The sequence below is a fragment of the Cetorhinus maximus genome, chromosome 17, assembly GCF_964194155.1.
Source record: "Cetorhinus maximus chromosome 17, sCetMax3.hap1.1, whole genome shotgun sequence".
Lineage (NCBI taxonomy): Eukaryota > Metazoa > Chordata > Chondrichthyes > Lamniformes > Cetorhinidae > Cetorhinus > Cetorhinus maximus.
In genome coordinates, this window is record NC_135895.1 from 44,318,966 (window position 1) to 44,342,759 (window position 23,794).

General features: G+C 40.0%; 1 protein-coding gene across 5 annotated transcripts in view; it reads right to left on the reverse strand.

Moving 5' to 3' along the window:
* The window catches only part of osbpl9 (oxysterol binding protein-like 9), a 279,318-nt gene extending 257,346 nt beyond the window's left edge, over positions 1-21,972 (reverse strand). For all 5 annotated transcript variants that reach the window (XM_078561122.1, XM_078561121.1, XM_078561120.1 and 2 more), the window contains exon 1: positions 21,361-21,972. In XM_078561122.1, coding sequence (XP_078417248.1) covers positions 21,361-21,471 — 111 coding nt within the window. In that variant the 5' untranslated portion in view covers positions 21,472-21,972. The remainder of the gene's footprint in view (positions 1-21,360) is intronic.
* Between the last annotated feature and the right edge of the window lie 1,822 nt (positions 21,973-23,794).

A 23,794-nucleotide genomic window follows, 5' to 3' on the forward strand; every position in this document is an offset into this window, starting at 1 on the left:
TGTGCCTAAATGCAGCATAACCTGGATAACATCCAGGCTTGCGCTGATAAGTGGCAAGTAACATTCGTGCCACATAAGTGCCAGAAAATTACCATCTCCAGCAAGAGTCTAATACCTATTCTTCACATTCCATGACATTACCATTGTAAAATTCCCTAAAATGAACATATTGGGGATTATCGTTGACCAGGAACTGAACTGGACCAGCTACATAGATACTCTGGCTACAGCAGCAGGTCAAGGATTGGGTATTCTGCAGCAAGTGACTCACCTCGCAATTCCCCAAAGCCTTTCCACCATCTACAAAGCACAACTTAGAAGTGTGATGGCAAACTCTCTGCTTGCTTGGAGATTGCAGCTCTAATGATAGTCAAGTAGCTCAACCCTATCCATGTTAAAACAGCCTACTTGATCACCACCCTATCACCACCTTAGAATATTCACTCCCTCCACCACTGTGGCTGCAGGGTGTATTATCTAAAAGACGGTTTACATGAGAACATAAGAAATAGGAGGAGTAGGCCATTTGGCCCCTCAGGCCTGCTTCGCCTTTCAATGAGATCACGGCTGATCTAAATTGTAGCCTTAACTCCACTTTCCTGCCTGCAGTCTATAACCCTCAATTCCTGTGCTGATAAAAATCTGTCTAACTCAGTCTTGAATATACTCAATGACCTAGCCTCCAATACTTTCTGGGGTTGAGAATTCCAAAAACTAACAAACCTTCAAGAAAAGAAATTTCTCCACATCTCAGTCTTAAATGGGAGACCAGTTTTTTTTTTAAAAACTGTACCCTCTAGTTCTATATTCCCCCATGAGGGAAACATCCTCTCAGTATTTATCCTGCAAGCCCCCTCAGAATCTTAAATGTTTCAATAAGATTATCTCTTGCATTCTTCTAAACTCCAATCAGTTTAGGCCCAACCTGTTCAATATTTCTTCACAAGACAACCCTTCATCCCAGGAATCAGCCTAGTGAACAGTCTTTGAACCGCTTCAAATGCAAGTATGCCCCTCCTTAAGTAAGGAGACCAAAACTGTATACAATACTCTAGGTGTGGTCTCACCAATGCCTTTACAGCTGTAGCAAGACTTCCTTACTTTTATACTCCATTCCCCTTGCAATAAAAGCCAACACTCCATTTGCCTTCTTAATTACTTAATGAATCACAAAGTTAGGATACCCAGATCCTTTTGTGCTACAACATTCCGCAGTTTCTCTCCATTTAAATAATATTCTGCTTATCAATTATTCCTGCCAAATTATACTCCATCTGCCAAATTTTTGACCACTCACTTAACTTGTCAATTCCATATTACTTTGCAGACTCTATGTATCCTCCTTACAACTTATTTTCCTACCCATTTTTGTATCATAAGCAAATTAGTCGTTCGCTTCATCCATGTCATTACTATAGATCGCAAACAGTTGAGGCCCCAGTTCTGATGCTTGCATCTTTTTGGAGTTATCCAGGAGGCTGGGGCAGCTATTGTCCCCATTGCTTTCTCCATGGCAATGCCTTGGTCAGTGTCGACTTGCTAACCAATCAGCACCCTTTTCTCCTGTTATATAATCGTGGCACTCCCTAACGAACAACACTGTGGCAACACCTTTACCACATGGACTACAGCGGTTCTGTACGGCGGTTCACTATATCACCACCTTCTTGACTGCACCTAGGAATGGACAATAAATGCAGGATTTGTCAACAACACTTACATCCTATGAGTGGAAAAAATGTGAAAATTTAGAAGATTCTTTTCTCCTTATTCCAATCACCAAATCCTTCTAGCTGGCATTATGCCTTTATCTCTCAATGCCTTTCTGCCACAGTGAATTAAGAATCTAGCTATCAACAAAAAGCTCTTTTTTACTGTTTGCACATGATATTGCATAAATGTTTAGATTCTGTCAACCATAAAAATGCAAAACTTCCATGACTCTATCATCTCATTGTGAAAACAGCCTGAAACTTGTCACAGTTTTCAAGTCAGCTGAATAAGCTAATGATCTTCTGCAATAGTATAAAATTACAATAAATAAGACTGGTTTTTCAACCCAAAAAGCACAATGTTCTTTTGCTCAACCTATCTTAGCTATTCAGATTTCAATTAGCTTTGTGTTATAACTGGTACTGCATCTTCTACATCCATAGATAAATTTAGATGATATCAAATTGTCCATTGTTAAAAGCTCAAGCCTAATCCTAATTGTCAGTACAGTTTTCAGTGTTACTTTCCCATATTCATTTGTTGCCAGTGTACAGGCGTCTAGAAATGTGTTATTAAACGTTGTAGTGAAAGCTCTGGGTGAAAACACCTTCAAAGATAATTCAGGGTGATTATATTTAATTTCAGCTCGGTCTTATTTAAGTAAATAGTAGCAGCAGCAGCAGCTCGCATTTATTTCCACAAATGTTTACGTTGTGCTTTGTCCTGTTGAAAGGTAGTAATTTCAGCTTCTCCAAATAAAAAGTGCACTTTCCGGCTCTGCTGGTTTCAACAGATAGCTGATAAATCTAAGGGTAAATGTATTATTTATCTCAAAGTAGCAAAACAAAAAATTGACTTACTAAGAATCACAATTGAGAAATAGGTTAACAAATGCCTGATCCTCAACTATATCCCTATTTCACCACCAATATTTAAGCATTGCTGTTGGACCGCGCGACTGAACATTACAAATACAAGAAAAAAAAAACAGAAAATGCAGGAAACCCGCAGGTCAGGCAGCACGTAAAAAGAGAAACAGAATTAACGTTTCAGGTTGATGACCTTGCATCATCATAAATTATAGATTTTACATAGTGCCTTTTATCCCAATGCTTTCTGGCCAGCCTCATTCTCCATAAACTTCAACTCATCATAAACTCTAATGCACATATTTTATCCCACGTTTGATCTATCCAATACTAAGTCCTGCTCATTCACCACTCTTATACCCAATGATCTATGTTGGCTCCCTGCTCTGCAACTCCTGTCCCACCTGACATACGCACTGCCTCATCTGTAACTTCTTCCAGCCTTACAACCCATCCCTTCTGATACTTGCTATTCCCCAGTCTCTGGCTTCACAGGAAGAATCAGAGAGCACAAGTCTAAGAGTAACAAACAGACAAGGCTAGAGGTTACAAAGATTACAAAAGGTCAAAACTTAAGGCTCTGTATCTGAATGCACATAGCATTCGAAATAAAACAAATGAAATGATAATGTAAATAGAGATAAATAAGTACAATCTAATAGTAATTAAAGACATGGCTGCAAGATGGCATAGATTCGGACCTGAATATTGAAGGGTAGACTTTTGGAAGGATAGGAAGTTAGGAAAAGGGATAGCTCTGTTAATTAAAGATGAAATTAGAACAATAGAGAGGGATGACCCAAGGTCAGGAAACCAGGGTATAGAAGCAGTTTGGGTAAAGGTGAGGAATCATAAAAGCAAGAAGTCGCTTGTGGCAGTGGTATACAGGCCCCTAATAGTAATCACATGGTAGAATGGGGTATCATAGAAGAAATAGTGGGAGTTTGTCAGAAAGGTACGGCAATCATCATGGTGGATTTTAATCTACATACACACTGGAACAACCAGATGGGCAAAGGTAGCATAGATGACAAATTCATAGAACGTTTTTGGGATAACTTCTTAGAGCAGCACATTGTGGAGCCAACCAGGGAGCAGGCGATATTAGGCCCTGTATTGTGCAATGAGATAAGATTAATGATCTCATAGTGAACACGCCCTTAGGTAGCAGCGATTGTAATATGACTGAATTTTACATTCGGTTTGAAGGAAGAGAAGAGTGGGTCTAAGACTAATATTTTAAACTTAAATAAGAGCAATTATGAGGGCATTAAAGCAGAGCTAGCAAAAGTGAACTGGCAATTTAGGTTAAGGAATAGGTCAATAGAGATGCAGTGTCAGACATTCCAGGGAATATTTCCAAATACACAGAATAGATACATTCCAACAAGAAAGAAAAACTCAAAGGGGAGGATCCACCATCTGTGGTTAACTAAAAAAAGTTAAAGATAGTACCAAACTTAAAAAAAAGAAAAAAAACATATAATGGCACAAAGATGGGTGGCAGGTCAGAAGATTGGAAAGAATATAGAAAACAGCAAAGAATGACTAAAAGAATAATAAGGAGGAAAAAATTACAAGTACGAGAGAAAGCTAGTTGGAAATATAAAGACAGATACTAAGAGTTTCTATAGATATTTAAATAAGAGTTAACATAGTTAGCATTAGTCCTATAGAAAGTGAGTCTGGCAAGTTAATAATGGAAAATAGGGATATAGCAGATGCAATGAATAGGTATTTTGCATCGATCTTCACTAGAGGATAAGTGACTCCCAGAAATAGATATAAATCAGGAATTGATTGGGAGGGAGGCACTCAAGAAAATGCCAATCACCAGGGAAGTGGTTCTTAACAAATTGTTGAAACTAAGGGTTGACAAGTCACTGGGTCCTGATGGATTTCATCCTAGGGTCTTAAAACAAGTGGCTAGTGTGATAGTTAATGCATTGGTTCTAATTTTCCAAAATTCACTAGATTCAGGGGAGGTTCCATAAGATTGGAAAATAACAAATGTAACTCCTTCATTCAAAAAGAGAGGGAAACAGAAGGCAGGAAACTATAGGACAGTTAGCTTAACATCTGTCATAGAGAAACTGTTTGAAGCTATTATTGAAGATGTTATAGCAGGGCATTTAGAGTAGTCAGGCAGAGTCAACATGGTTTTGCAAGAGGGAAATCATGTTTAGCAATTTACTGGAGTTCTTTGAAGAAGTAACATATACTGTGGATAAAAGGGAACCGGTGGATGTAATGTACTTATTCAGAAGGCATTTGATAAGGTGCCATGTCAAAGGTTATTGCTGAAAATAAAAGCTCATGGTGTAGGGGGTAACATATTGGCATGGACAGAAGATTGGCTAGCTAACAGGAAACAGGGTGGGCATAAATGGGTCATTTTCTGGTTGGCAAAATGTGATGAGTGATGTGCCACAGGAGTCAGTGCTGGTGCCTCAGCTCTTTACAATTTACATAAATGATTTGGATGAAGGGACCAATGATATGGTCGCTAAATTTTTTTATTCATTCATGGGATGTGAGCTTCGCAGGCTGGGCCAGCATTCATTGCCCATCCCCAATTATCCTTGAGAAGGTAGTGGTAAGTTGCAATCTTGAACCACTGCAGTCCATGTGATGTAGGTACACCCATGGTGCTATTGAGGAGGGAGTTCCAGGACTTTGACCCAGCGACAGTGAAGGAACGGTGATATATTTCCAAGTCAGGATGGTGAGTGGCTTGGAGGGGAATTTCCAGGTGGGGGTGTTCTCATGTGTCTGCTGCCCTTGTCCTTCTAGATGGTAATGGTCATGGGTTTGGAAGTGCTCCCTAAGGAAGCTTGGTGAGTTCCTGCAGCGCATCTTGTAGATGGCACACACTGCTGCATCGGTGGTGGAAGGAGTGAATATTTGTGGTTGGGGTGCCAATCAAGCGGGCTGCTTTATCCTGGATGATTCTGGAGTGTTGTGGGAGCTGCACTCATCCAGGCAAGTGGAGAGTATTCTATCACATGCCTGACTTGAGCCTCGTAGATGGTGGACAGGCTTTGGGCAGTCAGGAGGCAAGTTACTTGCCACAGAATTCCTAGCCTCTGACCTGCTCTTGTAGCCATAGTATTTATATGACTAGTCCAGTTCAGTTTCTGGTCAATGGTAACCCCCTAGGATGTTGATAGTGGGGGATTCAGCAATAGCAATGCCACTGAATGTCAAAGGCTGATGGTTAGATTCTCTCTTGTTGGAGATGGTCATTGCCTGGCACTTTTGTGGCACAAATTTTACTTACTACTTGTCACACCAAGCCTGGATCTTGTCCAGGTCTTGCGGCCTTTGAACATGAACCACTTCAGTATCTGAGGAGTCACCGGTGCTGCTGAACATTGTGTAATCAACAGTGAACATCCCCATTTCTGACCTGATGATGGAAGGAAGATTATTGTTGAAGTAGCTGAAGATGGTTGGGCCTAGGACATAATCCAATTAACAGACGATGACAGAAAAATGGAAAGACATAAGACATAGGAGCAGAAATTAGGCCATTTGGCCCATCGAGTCTGCTCCACCATTCAATCATGGCTGATAAACTTCTCAACCCCATTCTCCCGCCTTCTCCCCGTAACCTTTGATCACCTTACCAATCAAGAACCTATCTATCTCGGTCTTAAATACACTCAATGACCTGGTCTCCACAGCCTTCTGTGGCAATGAATTCCATAGATTCACCACTCTCTGGCTAAAGAAGTTTCTCCTCATCTCTGTTCTAAAAGGTCTTCCCTTTACTCTGAGGCTGTGCCCTCGGGTCCTAGTCTCTCCTACTAATGAAAACATCTTCCCCACGTCCACTCTATCCAGGCCTTTCAGTATTCTGTAAGTTTCAATCAGATCCCCCCTCATCTTTCTAAACTCCATCGAGTATAGACCCAGAGTCCTCAAATGTTCCTCATATGTTAAGTCTTTCATTCCTGGGATCATTCTCGTGAACCTCCTCTAGACCCTCTCCAGGGCCAGAACATCCTTCCTGAGATACAGGGCCCAAAATTGCTCACAATATTCTAAATGTGGTCTGACCAGAGCCTTATAAAGCCTCAGCAGCACATCCCTGCTTTTATATTCTAGTCCTCTCGAAATAAATGCCAACATTGCATTTGCCTTCCTAACTACCGACTCAACCTGCAAGTTAACCTTGAGAATCCTGCACTAGGACTCCCAAGTCCCTTTGCACTCCAGGTTTCTGAATTCTCTCCCCATTTAGAAAATAATCTATGCCTCTATTCTTCCTACCAAAGTGCATGACCTCACACTTCCCTACGTTGTATTCCATCTGCCACTTCTTTGCCCATTCTCCTAACCTGTCCAAATCCTTCTGCAGCCTCCCCACCTCCTCAATACTATCTGTCCCTCCACCTATCTTTGTATCATCTGCAAACTTAGCCAGGATGCCCTCAGTTCCTTCATCTAGATCATTAATGTATAAAGTGAAAAGTTGTGGTCCCAACACTGACCCCTGCGGAACTCCACTAGTCACCGGCTGCCATCCCGAGAAGGACCCCCTTATCCCCGCTCTCTGCCTCCTGCCAGACAGCCAATCTTCTATCCAAACAGTAAAAGAATTGAGGGATAGAAAAGTAGGAAAAGTAACAAAAGTATACAATCACAGAACAAAATGGAAGTGGGAGAGAAAACTGAAGGAGTAATTTGAAAGTAAGCCAAAATTACATTTATCTTGTATTCTCACTTGTTGCATATAAAAATGTACAGGAACAGACAAAAATGACAGAGAGGGATGAATCAGTTGATCCATTGGACGTGTCTCATAATGCAACTGAGCATCATGATCCCCAACACCCCTCAACCTTCATCACCAGCAATGTAATCTGATGATGAGAGAGGCAAAAGCAATTACAAATCCTAACTTAATTTACAGAAATAAAAATCTGAGAAATTCCTCTCCAAGGCAATAAAAAAAAGTTCAACACGATTGCAATGACCATGACACACAATGCGCAACACTCCACCTACTTTTTGTGATATCAGCTATAGCTAGGATATTGTCCAACTACATCTCAGTTTTCTCCTCTTTCTCATGAAAGGTCATGGATCTGAAAAGTTAGCTCTGTTTTTCTCTCTCTAGATGCTGCCTGACTCCGAGTATTTCCAGAATTTTCTGTTTTATTTCAGAATATCAGCCAGCCCCCTTTGAATGCTTGCTGTAAATCTGCACAAGTTGTGAAAATACTCTAGGTAGATGAAACCGCACCTCCCCTCTTTCGCTCCTAACTCTAAGGTTCGGCCTGAACCCATCCAGGTGGAGCAAACGGTGGGCAATGCTCATAACTCTTCCGTTTAATAGTTTATTGCAACATGGATAAACTTACAAACCTCAGTATCTTGCTCCCTTAACTTAGATCAGTATCATACTTGTTCTGACCGATGCAGTTGGTAAAGCGAAGTTATTTAAAAATCCCAGAGGGAAACTTTAAACAACTGTCATAACCTATAATTTTAAGTATTATGTTTGAGATGCGACTCTAAAATGCAGGATCAGACCACCAGTTCGAGGTTTTACTTTAAACTAAAGGAAACATTTTATTAATTTACACAGGTTAAAATAGATATACACAAGGCTACAAATTACTGTCATAACTTTTAATAAATTCCCAAACTAATCTCCATTAAGGCAACAGCAACCCATAGACTTAACCAAACACCAGGCAAAGCATTTTCAACTTACAAATTCAAAATGAGGTTCTTTCTCTTGGTTCCTGTGGAGCCAGTTGGAGGCTTGCAGCTACCTTTTGATCTCACATTGCCTCTGCTCTGCACACCCGAAAACTACTGAAGTTATACCTAGCAGCCCCAATGAATGTTAATTCTCATTATATCAACAACCTCTGAACTAAACCTCTCTAACATTAAAACCCTTTCATTGTACCAACTCTATATTAAACATATTGCTTTGTAGCCGCTAGAAAGTCATCAGTTTTCACCCCACTTCTTGAATTCTCTATTCAAAAAATGCAAATGCACGCTATCTCTCTTACATATCAAAACTAGAAACCCATCAAAGCACCCAGACTAGCTGGCTTTAATCCAATTAAGACACACCCACAGACTAAACCTCTATTTTAAAAGAAAAATATTCTCCAAACTATTATATACATTAATAACTTCATGACATATTCACAAACACTCTTCCCAAAACTTCTGAGCTGCACTCACACTTAACCCTTGAATTGCTGACACTGAAAAGTTGCTGCTTCTGTTCCAGCTGTTCCTTTAGCATAGTTGTCACGTTTTAGTTCATCCAATTCTCTCATTAAACTTAAATATATTTGCCAAGGGCTTTATACTGTGCAGTGTTGCCACTGCTGCAGCTCCTGCTTTTACTGTCATCTGCTTCGGCTGTTACTGCTATCTGCTACCACTACTACTTTTACTACTAAACATACATTTCTTAAAGCTACCAAAAAAAAAAATCACACCCATGACAATGATTGCCAAATTGCCTCTCCAAATCGGTGCCTTCTTACATTTTGCAGCAATCTTATATCCTGCCTCATGAATAGACCATTAACATATGAAGATGGTTTCAACAGGGGAAGATTCTGGTCACCATATCAGCTAGGATTTGCTCTAATCGAAAGGTTCCCTGAGATGAGCATTTCCAAGGAATATGGGTGCACATTCAGACACAGTGGCTCCAAATCTGTAGGTATTATTTACAGTTCTACAGTTTGTAGACACATGCCCATTGCATGGTCTGCTGGCTTCATCAGCTATCTCTTGACTAATATATTTAAAAAGTTATTCATTGGTGTCTGTCAGGTTTGAAAAGGACCCATGAAATGCTGGGAGGTGCAGTTTGGCCAATTTCTGAAGACTGTCCATTACAAACAGCCTTTTTAGAGTACCTTTTTGGGCTTTTAAATGTTGGCTTTTTAAAAATTGAATGCATTCTTACTGAAGGACAAGTTACAGGACTCCACCCCCAAGTTACTTATGTCTGACTCCTCAGATCATCTGTCACTTTTAAACCACTTTTCCTTGGTGAAGCTCTTGCTGAGCCAAGACCTCACACAATAGTTTTCACTCAGCTTTTAAAATTAAACGTATTCTTGATGACGGACCGGCTACAATACTTCCTGATATCTAATCTAGTACTATGCTTACGCAAGTTATGAACAACAGAAGTTGGCCTTGCCAGGAACACCCCATCCTATGAACAAATGATAAAAAAGGCACGCCCCCTGGTTCTGCCTAACCTATCTAATTCAAAGTCCAGTCCCTTCCTTATTTTAAAGATTTCAATCAATTCTCTCCAAAATGCACACTTTTCCAGAGTAAAAGTCAAAGTCTATGGCACTAACAAAGGACTTTTAAGCTCAGTATTAACCTCCTATGGTCATGGCTAAAATTTTTCCAGGACCTAAATATCACCCACAATGTGAGGAACCTAAAACTGCCCACCGTATTCAAATTGAGTCTGAACCAAGATCTTCTACAAGACAATTGATTTGTTTTATATTGTTCTCAATTGTGTTTTTAAATTTTGCGTATCAATAGGGAAATCTAAAAGAAAATTGGGATAAGGTGATAACAGAAAATGTTTGACTGATCATGAGTTTGTGAAATTAGAAGCTGTGAAGGTGCATTTCATACAGAATTATAGGTTATGTACATAACTTTGAAACATCATTGGATGTCAACAAATACAATGTCAGCAAATACATATTTCTTAATCTGGGTTAATAATATTTAACTGTACACTGATGCACAAAACTTTACAGAAAGAGTTTAAAAATTTAAAGCTGACCTTTGACTAGTCATTACAACATACCTCAAGAAGTAAACTGTAACATTGTAAAGAATTCAAAAGACGTAAAACCAAAGAATTGATTCTCAATAAGTTATAATGTACCAGGCTTTACCAGGCAAGAAAAGCCCTGATGTGGTTAGTTAATATTAACAATACCAATTTCCAATGCTGTTGCAAAACACAATTTTGACTCCCCATCCTGTTGTCAATCATACATTTTTCCAATCTCCTCATAACATACATTTTCAATCTATCATCCCATCCAAAAAGATACCTGCTAGGACCTCAAAAAATATTTTATTTAAATACTGATTAAACAGAAATACCGTGTATCGCAGCATTTAAGTTGACCTGGTGCATAAGACAATCCCTGTTTTTGAACACCAATATGCTGGTTTAGTCCTATACTATGTATACAACCCCCATTTTTCAGCTAATAAACACATGTTTAGGATGTCAGGAAGATAGACACAGATACCACTATTTTACAATAAATTGTGTGTGTGTGTGTGTGTGTGTGTGTGTGAGTGAGTGAGAGACTTAATTGGATTAAAGGCAGCTGGTCTGAAGGCTTTGATGTGTTAGATGATAAACTGGGTTTGAAATGTTAAGTAGGTAAACATGGGGGAAGTTTAGAATGTCAGGTCTAAAAGAACATTTGCATTTTTAAATAAACCAAATTAGATTGTTTTTAGAGGGGTGAAATGTGTCACCTAGCCAGGTGAAGTTCAGAAACAGTGTATTTATTTTTCCCAAAAGATTAAAATTGATACTTTGATAAATTTTTATTATCAGGGAGATAAAGTCCAAAGACATAGTGAAACAATGGGAATTTGCATTCAAAGGGGAAAATATGCATGAAGGAGAGAAGGCTGTGTGTGAAGGTCTAACAAGTATGAAAAGCCTTCAGCATCTACGCCTCAAGCTGCTGTCCACAACGAACTGAAGTTAAGAAAACTCACTTTGAATTGGATAGTTCAGGGTATCATGTTTCTTTGCCTGCATCTTTTAAAATCTGTGTGTCTTACTGTTGCCTTAACAGAGGTGTAACTGGGAGATTTAGAAGTTATAATAGTAACTTGTAGACATATGTATGTGTTTAAAATCATTTCTCTCATTAATAGATGTTTAATCTAGTTTTGCAAAAACCCATAAGGCTCAGTGGTCTTATTACTACTGAATTCAAAGCCCACATCTCGAAACATACTAATTGCAAAAATGGATTGTGGCAGTTGTCTCAAGTTTCCCTCTGGGATTTGAACTCAGCATTTACCATCGGCTGTGTCATAACAAGGATTATACTTGCATTAACAGTCAGCCTCAACTTTTCACTTAGAAATACATGTTTAGGGTTATATTTACCTTATAAGTTGGCACATGGGATCAAACAGACAATATGGACTGTGTTACCAAGAAGATGTGGTAGTTTAAGACACACCCAAACAGAGTAGACTCCACATAGCAACCAATGAACAGAAATTCTCTCTCATTTCAAAATGGCAACCACTCAACCTTTCATCCTCGGCATTCAAGTCAACCCCAGTTTTTGGGAGGATTTTTCATCGATTCAAAGGTCAACCCATATGCCGCAATCTACAGTATTAAGCAGTGATAAAGAGAAATTATATTAAAGTGTGATTTTGCTACCTCTCCCCCGTGCATGTTTCAAATCCTGCTTTCATTACTAGGCTAATTATTTTCTGATGAGTAACATTTCATTTTGGTGAAAATTATTTGATATTGGAACACAAACAAAATGTACGTATTTTATGGACAATTGTTCTAAACCACTATACGGCAAAATGCTGGATGAAAATGATGAATTTTTCAGCTACAGTTCCTCAAATTGCCATTAGCAATGTTAATCTTTTAACTAATCTCAACATTAGTCACAGAAAAAAAAAAGTGTTTGAAAGAGGAATTTTTCTTTCAATGTAAATGCAAATTGCAGTGCTTCTCAATATTTGATGCCCCGCTAATCTTAGTTCCATTAATTTTTTTTAATCTCAGCTACATTGTTGAAAGATTGCATTAACCAGAAGGAATCATTAAGCAAGAATATAGAATTGGAACTTTATAGAAACATAGAAAATAGGAGTAGGTCATTCAGCCCCTCAAGCCTGCTCCGCCATTCAATATGATTACGGCTGATCCTTTATCTCGGCATCATACTCCCGCTCTCCCCATGCCCCTTGATGCCTTTAGAGTCTAGAAATCTATTTCCTTCTTAAATATATTCAGTGACTTGGCCTCCACATCCCACTGTGGTAGAGAATTCCATAGGTTCACCCTCAGTGAAGAGGTTTCTCCTCATCTCAGTCCTAAATGGCCTACCCCGTATCCTGAGACTGTGACCCCTTGCTCTAGATCCCCCAGCCAGAGGAAATATCCTCCCTGCATACAGTCTGTCTATCCCTGTCAGAATTTTATATATGTTTCAATGAGACCTCTCATTCTTCTAAACTCCTTTGAATACACACCTAGTCAGCCCAATCTCTCCTCATACAACAATCCGGCCATCCCAAGTCTGGTGAACCTTCGCTGCAATCACTCAATGCAGGTATATCCTTTCTTAGGTAAGGAGACCAAGACTGCACACAATACTCCAGGTATGGTCTCACCAAGGCCCTGTATAGCTGCAGTAAAACATCCTTGCTCCTGTACTCAAGTCCTCTTGCAATGAAGGCCAACATACCATTTGCCTTCTATGCAAAACATAAGCTACCAAAAAATTCCAATGCAACTATTACTTGCAGAAAACAGCCAATATTAATTAAGTTATAATCTGGTGTATGGAAATAAAAAGAGCTAAATATTTTTTTTAAATTGGGACATCTTAATTCTGCATGGATAACAAGACACAGTCTATAGCTTCTTCTCATGTTTTTGCTCTCAGAAAGCACTAACTTTTATTTTGCTGTTAACACCTACTCTGGGCCAATGCTTTGTGTCTTTAATACTACCATTACCACTCTCTTTTTGGCTTTTGTTCCATTACATCTTTATCATTTAATCTCCCCCACCCTCTAACCTATTCCTGACCTTCTCTTTTGCTCTACCTGCCCCTCCCCACTTTTTCCACAGCATGAAACCCATCATCTTTCTACCTCTCTTTAGTTCCAAAGAGTCATATTGGACTCCAAACATTAACTCGGTTTCTTTCTTCACAGATGCTGCCAGACCTGTTTTCCAGCACTTTGTTTTTATTTCAGGTCCTCAGCATCTGCAGTATCTTGCTTTTATTATAGACAGTTACCCATGTTTGTTTAATAAAGCCAGAAAACAAGAGATAGGGCTATAATATTTAGCTGGAGAAATAGTAAATGAGGGATAATTAGCTTAAAAGGTCGGTTTGGGCTAACTCAGAGATAATTAGCTTAAAGGGCGGTTTGAGGATAGCCCAGAGCAGGCTATGTTGTTACGGAGGTGGGTGGAGCTTAGGAAGGCTCTCTGGTTCCAGTTCATCTGGGTATTTTCTGGGAGAGGTTTTTAGTTGCAGTTTGAACCTCATGTGGTTTGCTGCTCACTAAGAGAAGTTAACCAAAATAAATATAGTTCGATAGACCTGCCTGGTGAGGCTTAACCTCAGTTTGAGTCTTGTCAGGAGCAGAAGCTTTAAGATTGTCTAGTTTGAAGCTTGTGGAAAAATAGAGCCATAGAGTCATGGAGGTCTACCACTCAGAAAAAGACCCTTCGGCCCATCAAGTCTGCACCAGTCAAACAACTACCTAACTATTCTAATCCCATTTTCCAGCACTAGGCCCATAGCCTTGTATGCCATGGCATCACAAGTACACATCCAAATACTTCTTAAATGTTATGAGGGTTTCTGCCTCTTTCAGGCAGTGAGTTCCAGATTCCTGGGTGAAAAAATTCTTCCTCACATCCCCTCTAAACCTCCTCCACCAAGGGGAAAAGTTCCTTTCCTGTCTACCCTATCTATGCCCCTCAATTCTATACACCTCAATCATGTCCCCCCTCAATCTCCTCTGCTCCAGGGAAAATAACCCCAGTCTATCCAATCTCTCCTCATAACTAAAACTCTCCAGCCCAGGCAACAGGCTGGTAAATCTCCTCTGCACTCTCTCTAATGCAATCACATCCTTCCAATAATGTGGATTCCATAACTGCACTCAATACTCTAGCTGTGGCCTAACCAACATTTTATACAGTTCCAGCATAACTTCCCTGCCATATTCTATGCCTCGGTTAATAAAGGCAAGTATCCCTTATGTCGTCTTAACCACCTTATCTACCTGTCCCGCTACCTTAAGGGAGCGGTGGACATGCACACCAAGGTCCCTCTGATCCTCGGCACTTCCCAGGGTCCTACCATTCATGTGTATTCCTGTGCCTTGTTTGTCCTGCCCAAGTGTAAGCCTCACAATGTCTTATTGCAAAAGTAGGTAACCAGCCTATTAGCTTGGAAGTATTGGAAAAATAACCAGAACAAAGGACTGAGTCAAGTCCACAGTCAAGAGAAGACAAATAAAAGTTTCATCTCCGAAATAGCTGCAGCTGAGGAAAATTCTCCCGAGAACTGTGACATACATACAGAAGTAATTAACTTTAAGATTGATGTGTCTGATAACAGAATTCTTGGCAGAAGTAGGAAGTAAACTTGAGCATATAACATATATAGTTATAAACCATATTGTGAAGTTAATAGTGCATGTTTTAAGTCTTTTTACATACACAATTCAAGTTGTTTTGTTTAAAAAGTGAAATCCTGTGACATAGTTTGTTGGTTAAAACAAGGTATTCGGATTTCTCGTTAAATGTTAACGGTCCATAACCGGATTGTAACACTCAAAAAAGTAATGGCAAGCTTAGTCCAAACTGCTGCAGTCCTCATGTTGATGAAACCTACAATGGCATTAAGTAGGTAATTCCAGTACTTTGATCCAGCAATGATATAAAAATAGAAGTATATGTCCACATCAAGATGATGTGACATGGAGGCAGTATTGTTCCTGTGATATTTCTACTCTTGTCCTTCTTGGTGGTAGAGGTTGCAAGGCTGGAGGTCGGTGTTGAAGTAAGACTGGCGAGTTGTTAAAACACACTCTGTAGATAGTATATCCTGCAGCTACAGTGCACCAATGATGGAAGTGATGGTTATTTTGTTCAGACGCAGGGGCTGTTGAGTTTTCATTGTATTGCTGAGGCTGCACCCATGCAAGTAGAGTGTATACCATCAAACAGGTAACTTGAATTTTGAAGCATTAAGCCCTTTGTTACCCACCCTCTGCCCTGCTCTTCAAGCTATGGTGTTGATAATGCTAATGTAGTTTTAAAAAAATGGTGATGGCATTAAGGAGGGGGCAGGAAGTTCAGACTTTTCAACAACAACTTGTTTTTATATATCACTGTTAATACAGTCATACATCCAACAGCGATTCAAAAGAGTCATAAGGAGATTTTAGGACAGATTACCAAAAGCTCTGTAATGGGTAGGTTTAAGCAATACCTTAAAGCAGCAGAGCTGGAGCTCTAGTTAGGAGATTCCAGAGTTTAAGACCTAGACAGCAAAAGGCACAGCTGCCAATGGTGAGAGAAAAAGGAGTCAAGGATGCACAAGAGACCAAAATTGGAGGAATATGAGTTCTCAGAGCGTTTTGGTGCTGGAGAAGATTACAGAGATAAAAAGGGATGAGGCTATGGAGGGATTTGAAAAAAGGTGAGAATTTTAAAGTTTGGTGTTGCTGCACTGCGAATCAATGTAGATTAGCGAGCGCAGGGGTGATGAGTGAATTGGAACTCAGTGCAAGTCAGGATTCAGGCTGCGGTTTTTGGAAGCGATAAAACTTGTGGAGAATGGATGATAGGAGATTGACCGGCACAGAATGTTACTGAATCAAATGCAGATTTTTAATTGAAAGTTTCACTTGGTAGAATAGCAATTATATTGATGGTTTCACTTGTGTGATAAAGTAGGGTATTTGTACCAGCTGATGGAAAAATAAGACTTCATTAAAATTATTTGTAAGTGATGTCAATTAAATTCTTATCAGGGATGAGAGTGGCCGAACACGATAATGGTCTGAAAATTAGTGGCTGAAGCCAAAATAGTCTAAATTTTTTTGTGACAATGAATCATGTACACATTATAGCACAAAGTGGCAAAGTAACTGCAGTGTGAGGGGACAGGAAATTACAGCACTTTTTAATCATTTGTGGTGAAATGCAGATCCTCTAGGCCACTTCAAATGGGTGGAATTGTAAAAGTACCATGAGGTGAGCAGTTACGAACACCTCACAAAAGATCCAACTATCTTAGTCTTGAGAAGTTTAAAATCACTGGAAGATTAGGTATTTATGCTTGCACTGAGATTTCAGTAGTTAAATATTATATTCAAAGCACAATCTCACTTACTGGAAAACAATTTAATCCATGCTTAGAAATTGTGAAAGTGGGGGTAGAGAAGGAGGAAAAGATAAAAGTTCCCTCTCTCCCACCCTTGATGTTCCTCCAGCATGGATTTTTTTCTTTGGAGGAGCAGCAAACAGGAGAGAGGGAACCTGTGATTGGAGGAGCTGGAGCAGCAAACGAGGGAGAGACAGGATCTGTGATTGGAAAAGCAGTTCTGTTTCTCCAGCACTTGCTGCTCTTCCAATCACAACGCTGCAGTCAATCCTGCTCTTACCAACTGACAGAGGTGCGATTTTTTTTTAAGCCCCTTACTAGCCCCAAACGTCAGAACATATATTTAAAATGACAGATTTCCAAAACGTCATGTCAGAAATCAACCAAATCATGGAAATTTCTCATACCCGTCTGAGTTACATTTTAACTTTCATATAATTATGTAATGCATAATTGTCACAGAGGGAATAAGAAAAATGTCTAAATACTAGCTGTTGTAATGAGCATTGGATTTGCAAAGGCTTAAGGTACTGAGCTCAGAACTACAACATTTTTGAATCCCCAAGCAAACTATTAGGTTTAGTTATAAGCAATGCCTTTTATGTGTATTGTCATGGCCCCTGCGCTTTTGGGGAAAAAAAACTATATTTCATGTTGGGGTGGTGATCCCTTTAAGAACACGGTTTCTCTGGAAGATGATTTCTTGTAAAAAGCAATTGCTTCCAGTAACAGATCATGTGACCAAGCTGCCTGTGAGATAAATGATAGCAAAAAAAGGTAAATAAGTAGTAAATTACAGGTGGGTGCTTCTTTTTTCAAACTATTTAGTTCTGAACAAACTGGTTGCAAAGAGCATATCTTTCGAGCTGAATTCAGTTGAACTCTATGTGCTGGCTAAAATGCTTTAAACCTTTTGTTAACTGAAGGATTCTAACAATGAGTTGGACTTCTGGGATAGCCAAGCTGAGAAGAGAGTGCACCAGAGTATGTGCAATCCTTGGTGCAATACTCCAGAGTTAAAAAACATTAGATCCAAGTGAGCTCTGACCAGAGGTGGCTATGCTTAAGATGCTAGCGATGCCTGCGTTGAACTGATGCATAAATGTGAGACGGTTGGGGGAGATCTGAAGGGAAAACCTTGCCAGAAGTAAGCAGAAGGCCCCTGAAGTCTCAACCCTTATACGAATCTTTCAGACAGCACTCAGAACAAGTGCTTAACCCTGCATTTTCTGATAAATATTTAACATGAGGTTTTTGGGGGTGTAAGTCAAATGGATATAGAAGGAAATTCGAGTTAAGAAGTTTGTTTGAGTATAAATAACTGTGTTCATTGTATTTTTAATATCTTTAACGGTTCTGACTAGTTAAGATAGAGCATTGTTATTAGTGCTCATGTTCTTTGATTTTTTGTAGTAAAATTCTTTTTTTTTTAAAAACAGTGAACCCTGTGGCGTCATTATTTTAGTCAATACCTGGGTTTTCAAATTTCCAAAGCAAGTTACTGATCTCTACCAAGATCATGACAATAAGTTTAGGTTCTATTGCGTTTATTGTATACTGAATAATTCTGTGATACTTGATTTTCAATGTTTAGAACATTACTGATTTCAGGAATAAATTAGAAATAAGAATCTCTCTTCTAACAATAGACCGACAAGATGCAATAGCCTGACAAGATGCAATAGGATTTGGTAACACAAGTGAAAGAATAATTTAAATGTTCAGCATCTTCAAAAAAAAAATGGAGGAATAGAAATATTTAGGGTACAGAATCATGAAATAGCCAAAGAAAGGTAAATGGTATTCTGGACTTTAAACAGATATCCATAAAATAGAAAAAGCAATGAAGAATTTATACAAGATGTTGGTTAGCCCACAACTGGAATAATCATGTTGTTCTGGGCATACTATTACACAAAGGAGATTAAAGCCAAAAACCTAACAGTGAACATTTAGTCGAATTATACCCGGTATTTGATGTTAATTATATAGAAGTACTCGAGTGTATTTTTTTACTTTAGTAAAAGTATGAAAATTATGAATTAGTAGTTAGAAGTATCGCTGAAAAAACAAAGCTGGATGTCTGTCAGAAGAATGAGAGAACCAAATAGATACTTGAAAATTAACTTTAAATGGTAAATTGAAAGAGCAAGAAAAATAGACAGCTTCAGTTAAATAAGCTACGACTGGCATAGCCACAATATGCCAAATGGTCTTTGGGTACTGTAAATTCTACGATTCCTCAATGGCTGCTGCTTTCTACACAGTTGGCCATCCTTCGTCTTCCATTGCATCTTCACTGCAGGACTTACTTGCGAATCTACTTCTAGCTGTCGCAATAGTCATTATATCTTCTCTCATGCCAGCAGTGTGCCCAGTTCCATCTTCAATGCCCTCCTAGGCCCATCACACATGGTGGAGTCATTCTTCACTGATATATCATTCATAGCAGCTGCTCAATGGCTGAACACTGAAATTTATACACACAGATGGGAATATATTTTAACTGTTTCCCGTACCCAAAATTATATTAAGTTTAGGGAAAGAGAAGCATATGTAACCTCAAGTATTTCACCCACCCCAAACTCAAAGTAATGTGCATCACTACATTTTCATCTTTGATCATGGACTATTTTAATCAGGGTCGCACTGGTTCACATCAGTAGGCAGGGGAAAATCAAATTGAGAGTCTGATATCAAAATGTAGACTGTTTCATTTGGCTGTCTCTTCCAATAGCAGAATTCTTCCTAGGGAGGCACTGGGATTGTTAATGTGTTTGCTGCGAGATCCAATAATTAATATTTGGTGAAAGGGAGTTTTGAGGGTGCATGTGTGTTTTATGCAATTTCAAAGAATTACTGCGAAGTGAGTTTTGTTGGGAATGCAAATGCATGTTTTCTTACTGAACAAGCAATTACTGCTAAGTGGTAGTAGAGTTCGTGAATATAGTTTGAGAAACTGTAATTATTGCTCCATGAAGGGATGTGAATGCCCCTCTCCAAGATATCATACATGAGCATGGAAGCATATTATCTATCATTCATTGTCTACTGTAGAACAGCGCAGGGCTGCCATTACTGGTGTGGGTTTACTTGGCTTGAAAGCTGCTCAGCATATGCTGCTGCATTTACACTGCTCCAATTCCAAAGCTTCCAACTGGTTTTAATTGATATCCACACAATTGTGTTAGACTTCACTGCTTTTCTAACTTTTGCTGCATCTCTCTTACAAAATTTGGGAACATTCTGATAGATATGCATTTCTTTTTCTGACTTTTCCTTTTGTTCCGGCTCAACAAATGTCACGTTCACATTGCACAGGTTGCTTTAAGAGTATTTGCAAATACTTGGGGATTACTGAGTGTGCTTTTTGAGGTTGTCACCTTAACACTAGATGCTGCCTCATTGTTCTCATTTCATCACGTAAAACTGCATTCACTGTCATCTACAGATAACATACCAAATCAAAAATTTTTCAAACCATTAACAGATAGATTTATATTGTGCACACACAACTGCACCCAAGTGTTTACTTCTCCACATGAGCAGAAACATAAACTGAAGAGTGATCATTTGTGCTCACCTTCAACCAGATCAAGAGCATGAAGCCAAGAAATAGAAAGTCGCCTGTCTTTTCTAGCCAATAATAAAAGCCAGGCATAAAGTAATAATTTTAAATAAGACTAATAATATGGCATAATTCTTGACTCAAAGTTGCAAATATTTTAGTGTTTTCTAAGAACAAGAGCAAAGCACAGTTCTACACGCCCCACAAATAAAAACTCTTCCTTTATTTAACCTTTCAAAAGGTTTGGATTTAGCAGTTTTAATTGAGTATTTTTTCCCTCAAATAATGATTCGCACTGGAAAACTTGCAAACGAGGTTATCGCTAAATTAGATGTCGAGTGGATTACTACAACGTTTTCATGAACGAATATTGATCAAACTTTGCTTTTGCTTTGGGAGGTGCCTCAATTCAATTGCTATGCGTTCATGGACAAAGGAAACAAGGTTTGGCAAAGGTTTTAGGATAATTAATGGGTCCGTGTAATAACCGACTAAGCCGCGTATCTCTACCACATCTTAAAATGTGTAATGCAGGCCAGGCACTCAAAAAGAACCAAGCACCAAAATTCCTGTTTGATTATGTGACTCTACCGAAGCTCTGCACAGTGTATTGCACACCGAGAAGAATCCTACCACTGTCTGTCAAGGCTGCAACCGCTCATTTGAAGCGCCACCGTTACCACAGCACCGACTAATCTAGCCTGCCAACGACTGACCCTTCAACCTAAAGTCCCACCCTTCTTCCACACGCTGATTGGTCACCGACGTTCAATTGACAGGCCAACTTTACGGAGCGTTAAAGTTAATTGGTTAATTCCGCCGTCACACGCTCTCTAGCCCAGCCCACGAGGGGCGGGGCCTTTTTCCAGCCGCTATCAAGTTTGTGTGTCGCCCTCCGTGAAGGGGGTGAGGGAGAGAGAGAGAGAGAAAGAGAGACACACACACAAGAAAAAAGCCTGACTGAGTGCACAATATCCAGCAGCTCATAGCTTCGGCCCTTCGAGGTCGTTATGGCAGCTCCAGCTCCACTCACCGTGTAGTAAGAGAGTAAGCCAGCGTTATAGTCCAACACGAACCAGCGGTACTGCCATCCTTTCATGACGTTGGTCCATTTGCTGAGAGGTCCTTCCATGATGGACGCCATCTTCAGGGAATGAAAACAAACCCAGCGCTACGTCAGCGCTGGTTGCTCATTGGAAAAAGATCTGGGCTTGGGGGAGGAGACTGAGAATTTAATATGGCTTGATTTTTTTTAAAATGGGGCTAGGTTTACATCCTCATCAGTTTATACACTTTTTTGTTGTTGTTGATCTATTTTAACGAATCTCACTCTAGAATTAACCCCATCACTCACGTTTTAACCTCTCGACTGTTAACAAACTCGACAAAACTTCCGTGGAGAAAGCAGAGCTCATTTGGGCGCTATTTCAACTCATTCAAACTCCATCCACTTAAAAGCTGGAGCCTATTTATAATGTTTCAGGTCGACGGTTCGGAATTAATTAAGGTCGATGGCCTGAAAAAAATGTACCCAGATTTTCGGGGTTTATTGCAGATTTCCAGCACTGCAGTTTTTTTCCACAAAACTTCCGTCTCCCAGAGGACTAAATTTGCTGGTTCATATCCTCTACATCAGTCCTGCAATGAAACAAACAAATATTAACTGCTCAACTACCAGGAGTCGGTAATTTAAAAATCTGAATTGCCACATCAGACCCCTGAAACAATAACATTTTAAAAAAACGGTATCTGTGCTCACTTAAGGTTGTTGACAACTCTGGAAGCAAGAATTGTGCTTCAGGATTACAGATTGAGAAATGTTATAGATCATCAAGAAAAGATTAACATTCCAATGTCCTGTTCAACCTTTTGGCTAAAACCAAGTGGCAGGAGAGAGACCATAATGATGGTCGCTTCTGCATATGTGTAAGTGTTATTTTTGTGGGTATCATTTCTTTTAGTAGGGGGTTTCAACAAAGATTTTGGCCTTTTTGCCCTTTGGTATTGGAAGCTCTTCTGTGGTTGTTTGTTCTCCTTTGAAGGGACTTAAGTGCCTAACGTTGGGAACTTAAAGAGGTGATGGTTGCAACCAGTCAAGCCCCAAACAAGGGGGTACATAACACCGTTAGGGTGGCGGTAAAAGACAGCGAAGGAGGTACATCCATTGACCGTGCCTACTTCATCAAGAGAATCCTTTTGGAGTCCTGTCAATTTGAAGCTGCGGAGATTTACTGTCTGTAGGACTTCCCCAGAGAGAACATTGAGGAACTCAAGAGGGATTACAAAGGTTGGAGAACCATGAAACCCCTCTTTGAGCCCCTGACACACTGGTGGGAAGCAATCAAAGAATACAGCAAGAGGTTTTTCATCCTCAAAGGTGTCCAGAAGCCTAGAAAGGAACAGAGAGAAATGTCCCAACTCCAGAAAAACATGCAGAACCTGCTCCGGCTGCAGTCGATGGGGATCAATGTCAAGGAGGAACTCCAAGAGGTGAAGAGCCAGCAAGCCTCGGTCTTTGCCTTGGAGGCCTCCAAGATCATCTTCTGTCCAGAGTCCACTCTGAGGAGCAGGATGAGATGTTTTCACGTTTCTTCTTCCAAAAGGTACACAGAGAGAGCTCTGTGATCAGCAGCCTGAAGGAAGAAGACGGCTCAGTAAAGCCATTGCAGTCCAACATTTTGGGGATCAGCAAATCCTTTTATGCCGGATTGTATGACGTGTACCCCACAGACAGCACGGCCTCCCAGTCCTTCCTGTCCCTATCATGCAGGTCTTAAACAACAGTACACGGGAGAGTCTGGACAAACCATTAGCTCCTGATGAATTGACTAATGCCCTTGAGTCCTTCGAGAAGAATAAGACTCCCCGAAGCGACGGCTTACTGGCTGAGTTGTATTTGGCTCTGTGGGACTGGACCAGCCCAGACCTGCTAGAAGTGTGTGAGAGTATGCTTCTAGCAGGCAGCATATCAGAATCCATGAGGAAAGGCATCATCACCCTCATCTACAAGCGGAAGGGGGAAAAGGAGGAAATTAGAAATTGGCGACCCATCTCACTGTTGAATATGCACTATAAGATTCTGTCCAAGGTCATCGCCAGTCGGGTCAAGTCTGTTCTGGAGTTGGTGATCCACCCTGACAAGACCTACGCTGTACCCAGCAGGAAGATCAGCCTTACACTGCTCAGGGATACGATTGACTATGCACGGGACAAGAGAGCGGACACCTGCCTCATCAGCCTGGATCAGGAGAAGGCTTTTGACAGAGTATCACACATCTACATGGTGGATGTGCTCTCCAGAATGGGTTTTGGGGACGGGATCTGCAACTGGATCCAACTGCTCTACATGAACATCAGTAGCACGGTTTTAGTCAACAGGTGGGAATCAGAAAGCTTTCCAATTAAATCTGGAGTCAGGCAGGGCTGCCCTCTCTCCCCTGCCCTGTTTGTGTGTTCCATAGAACCCT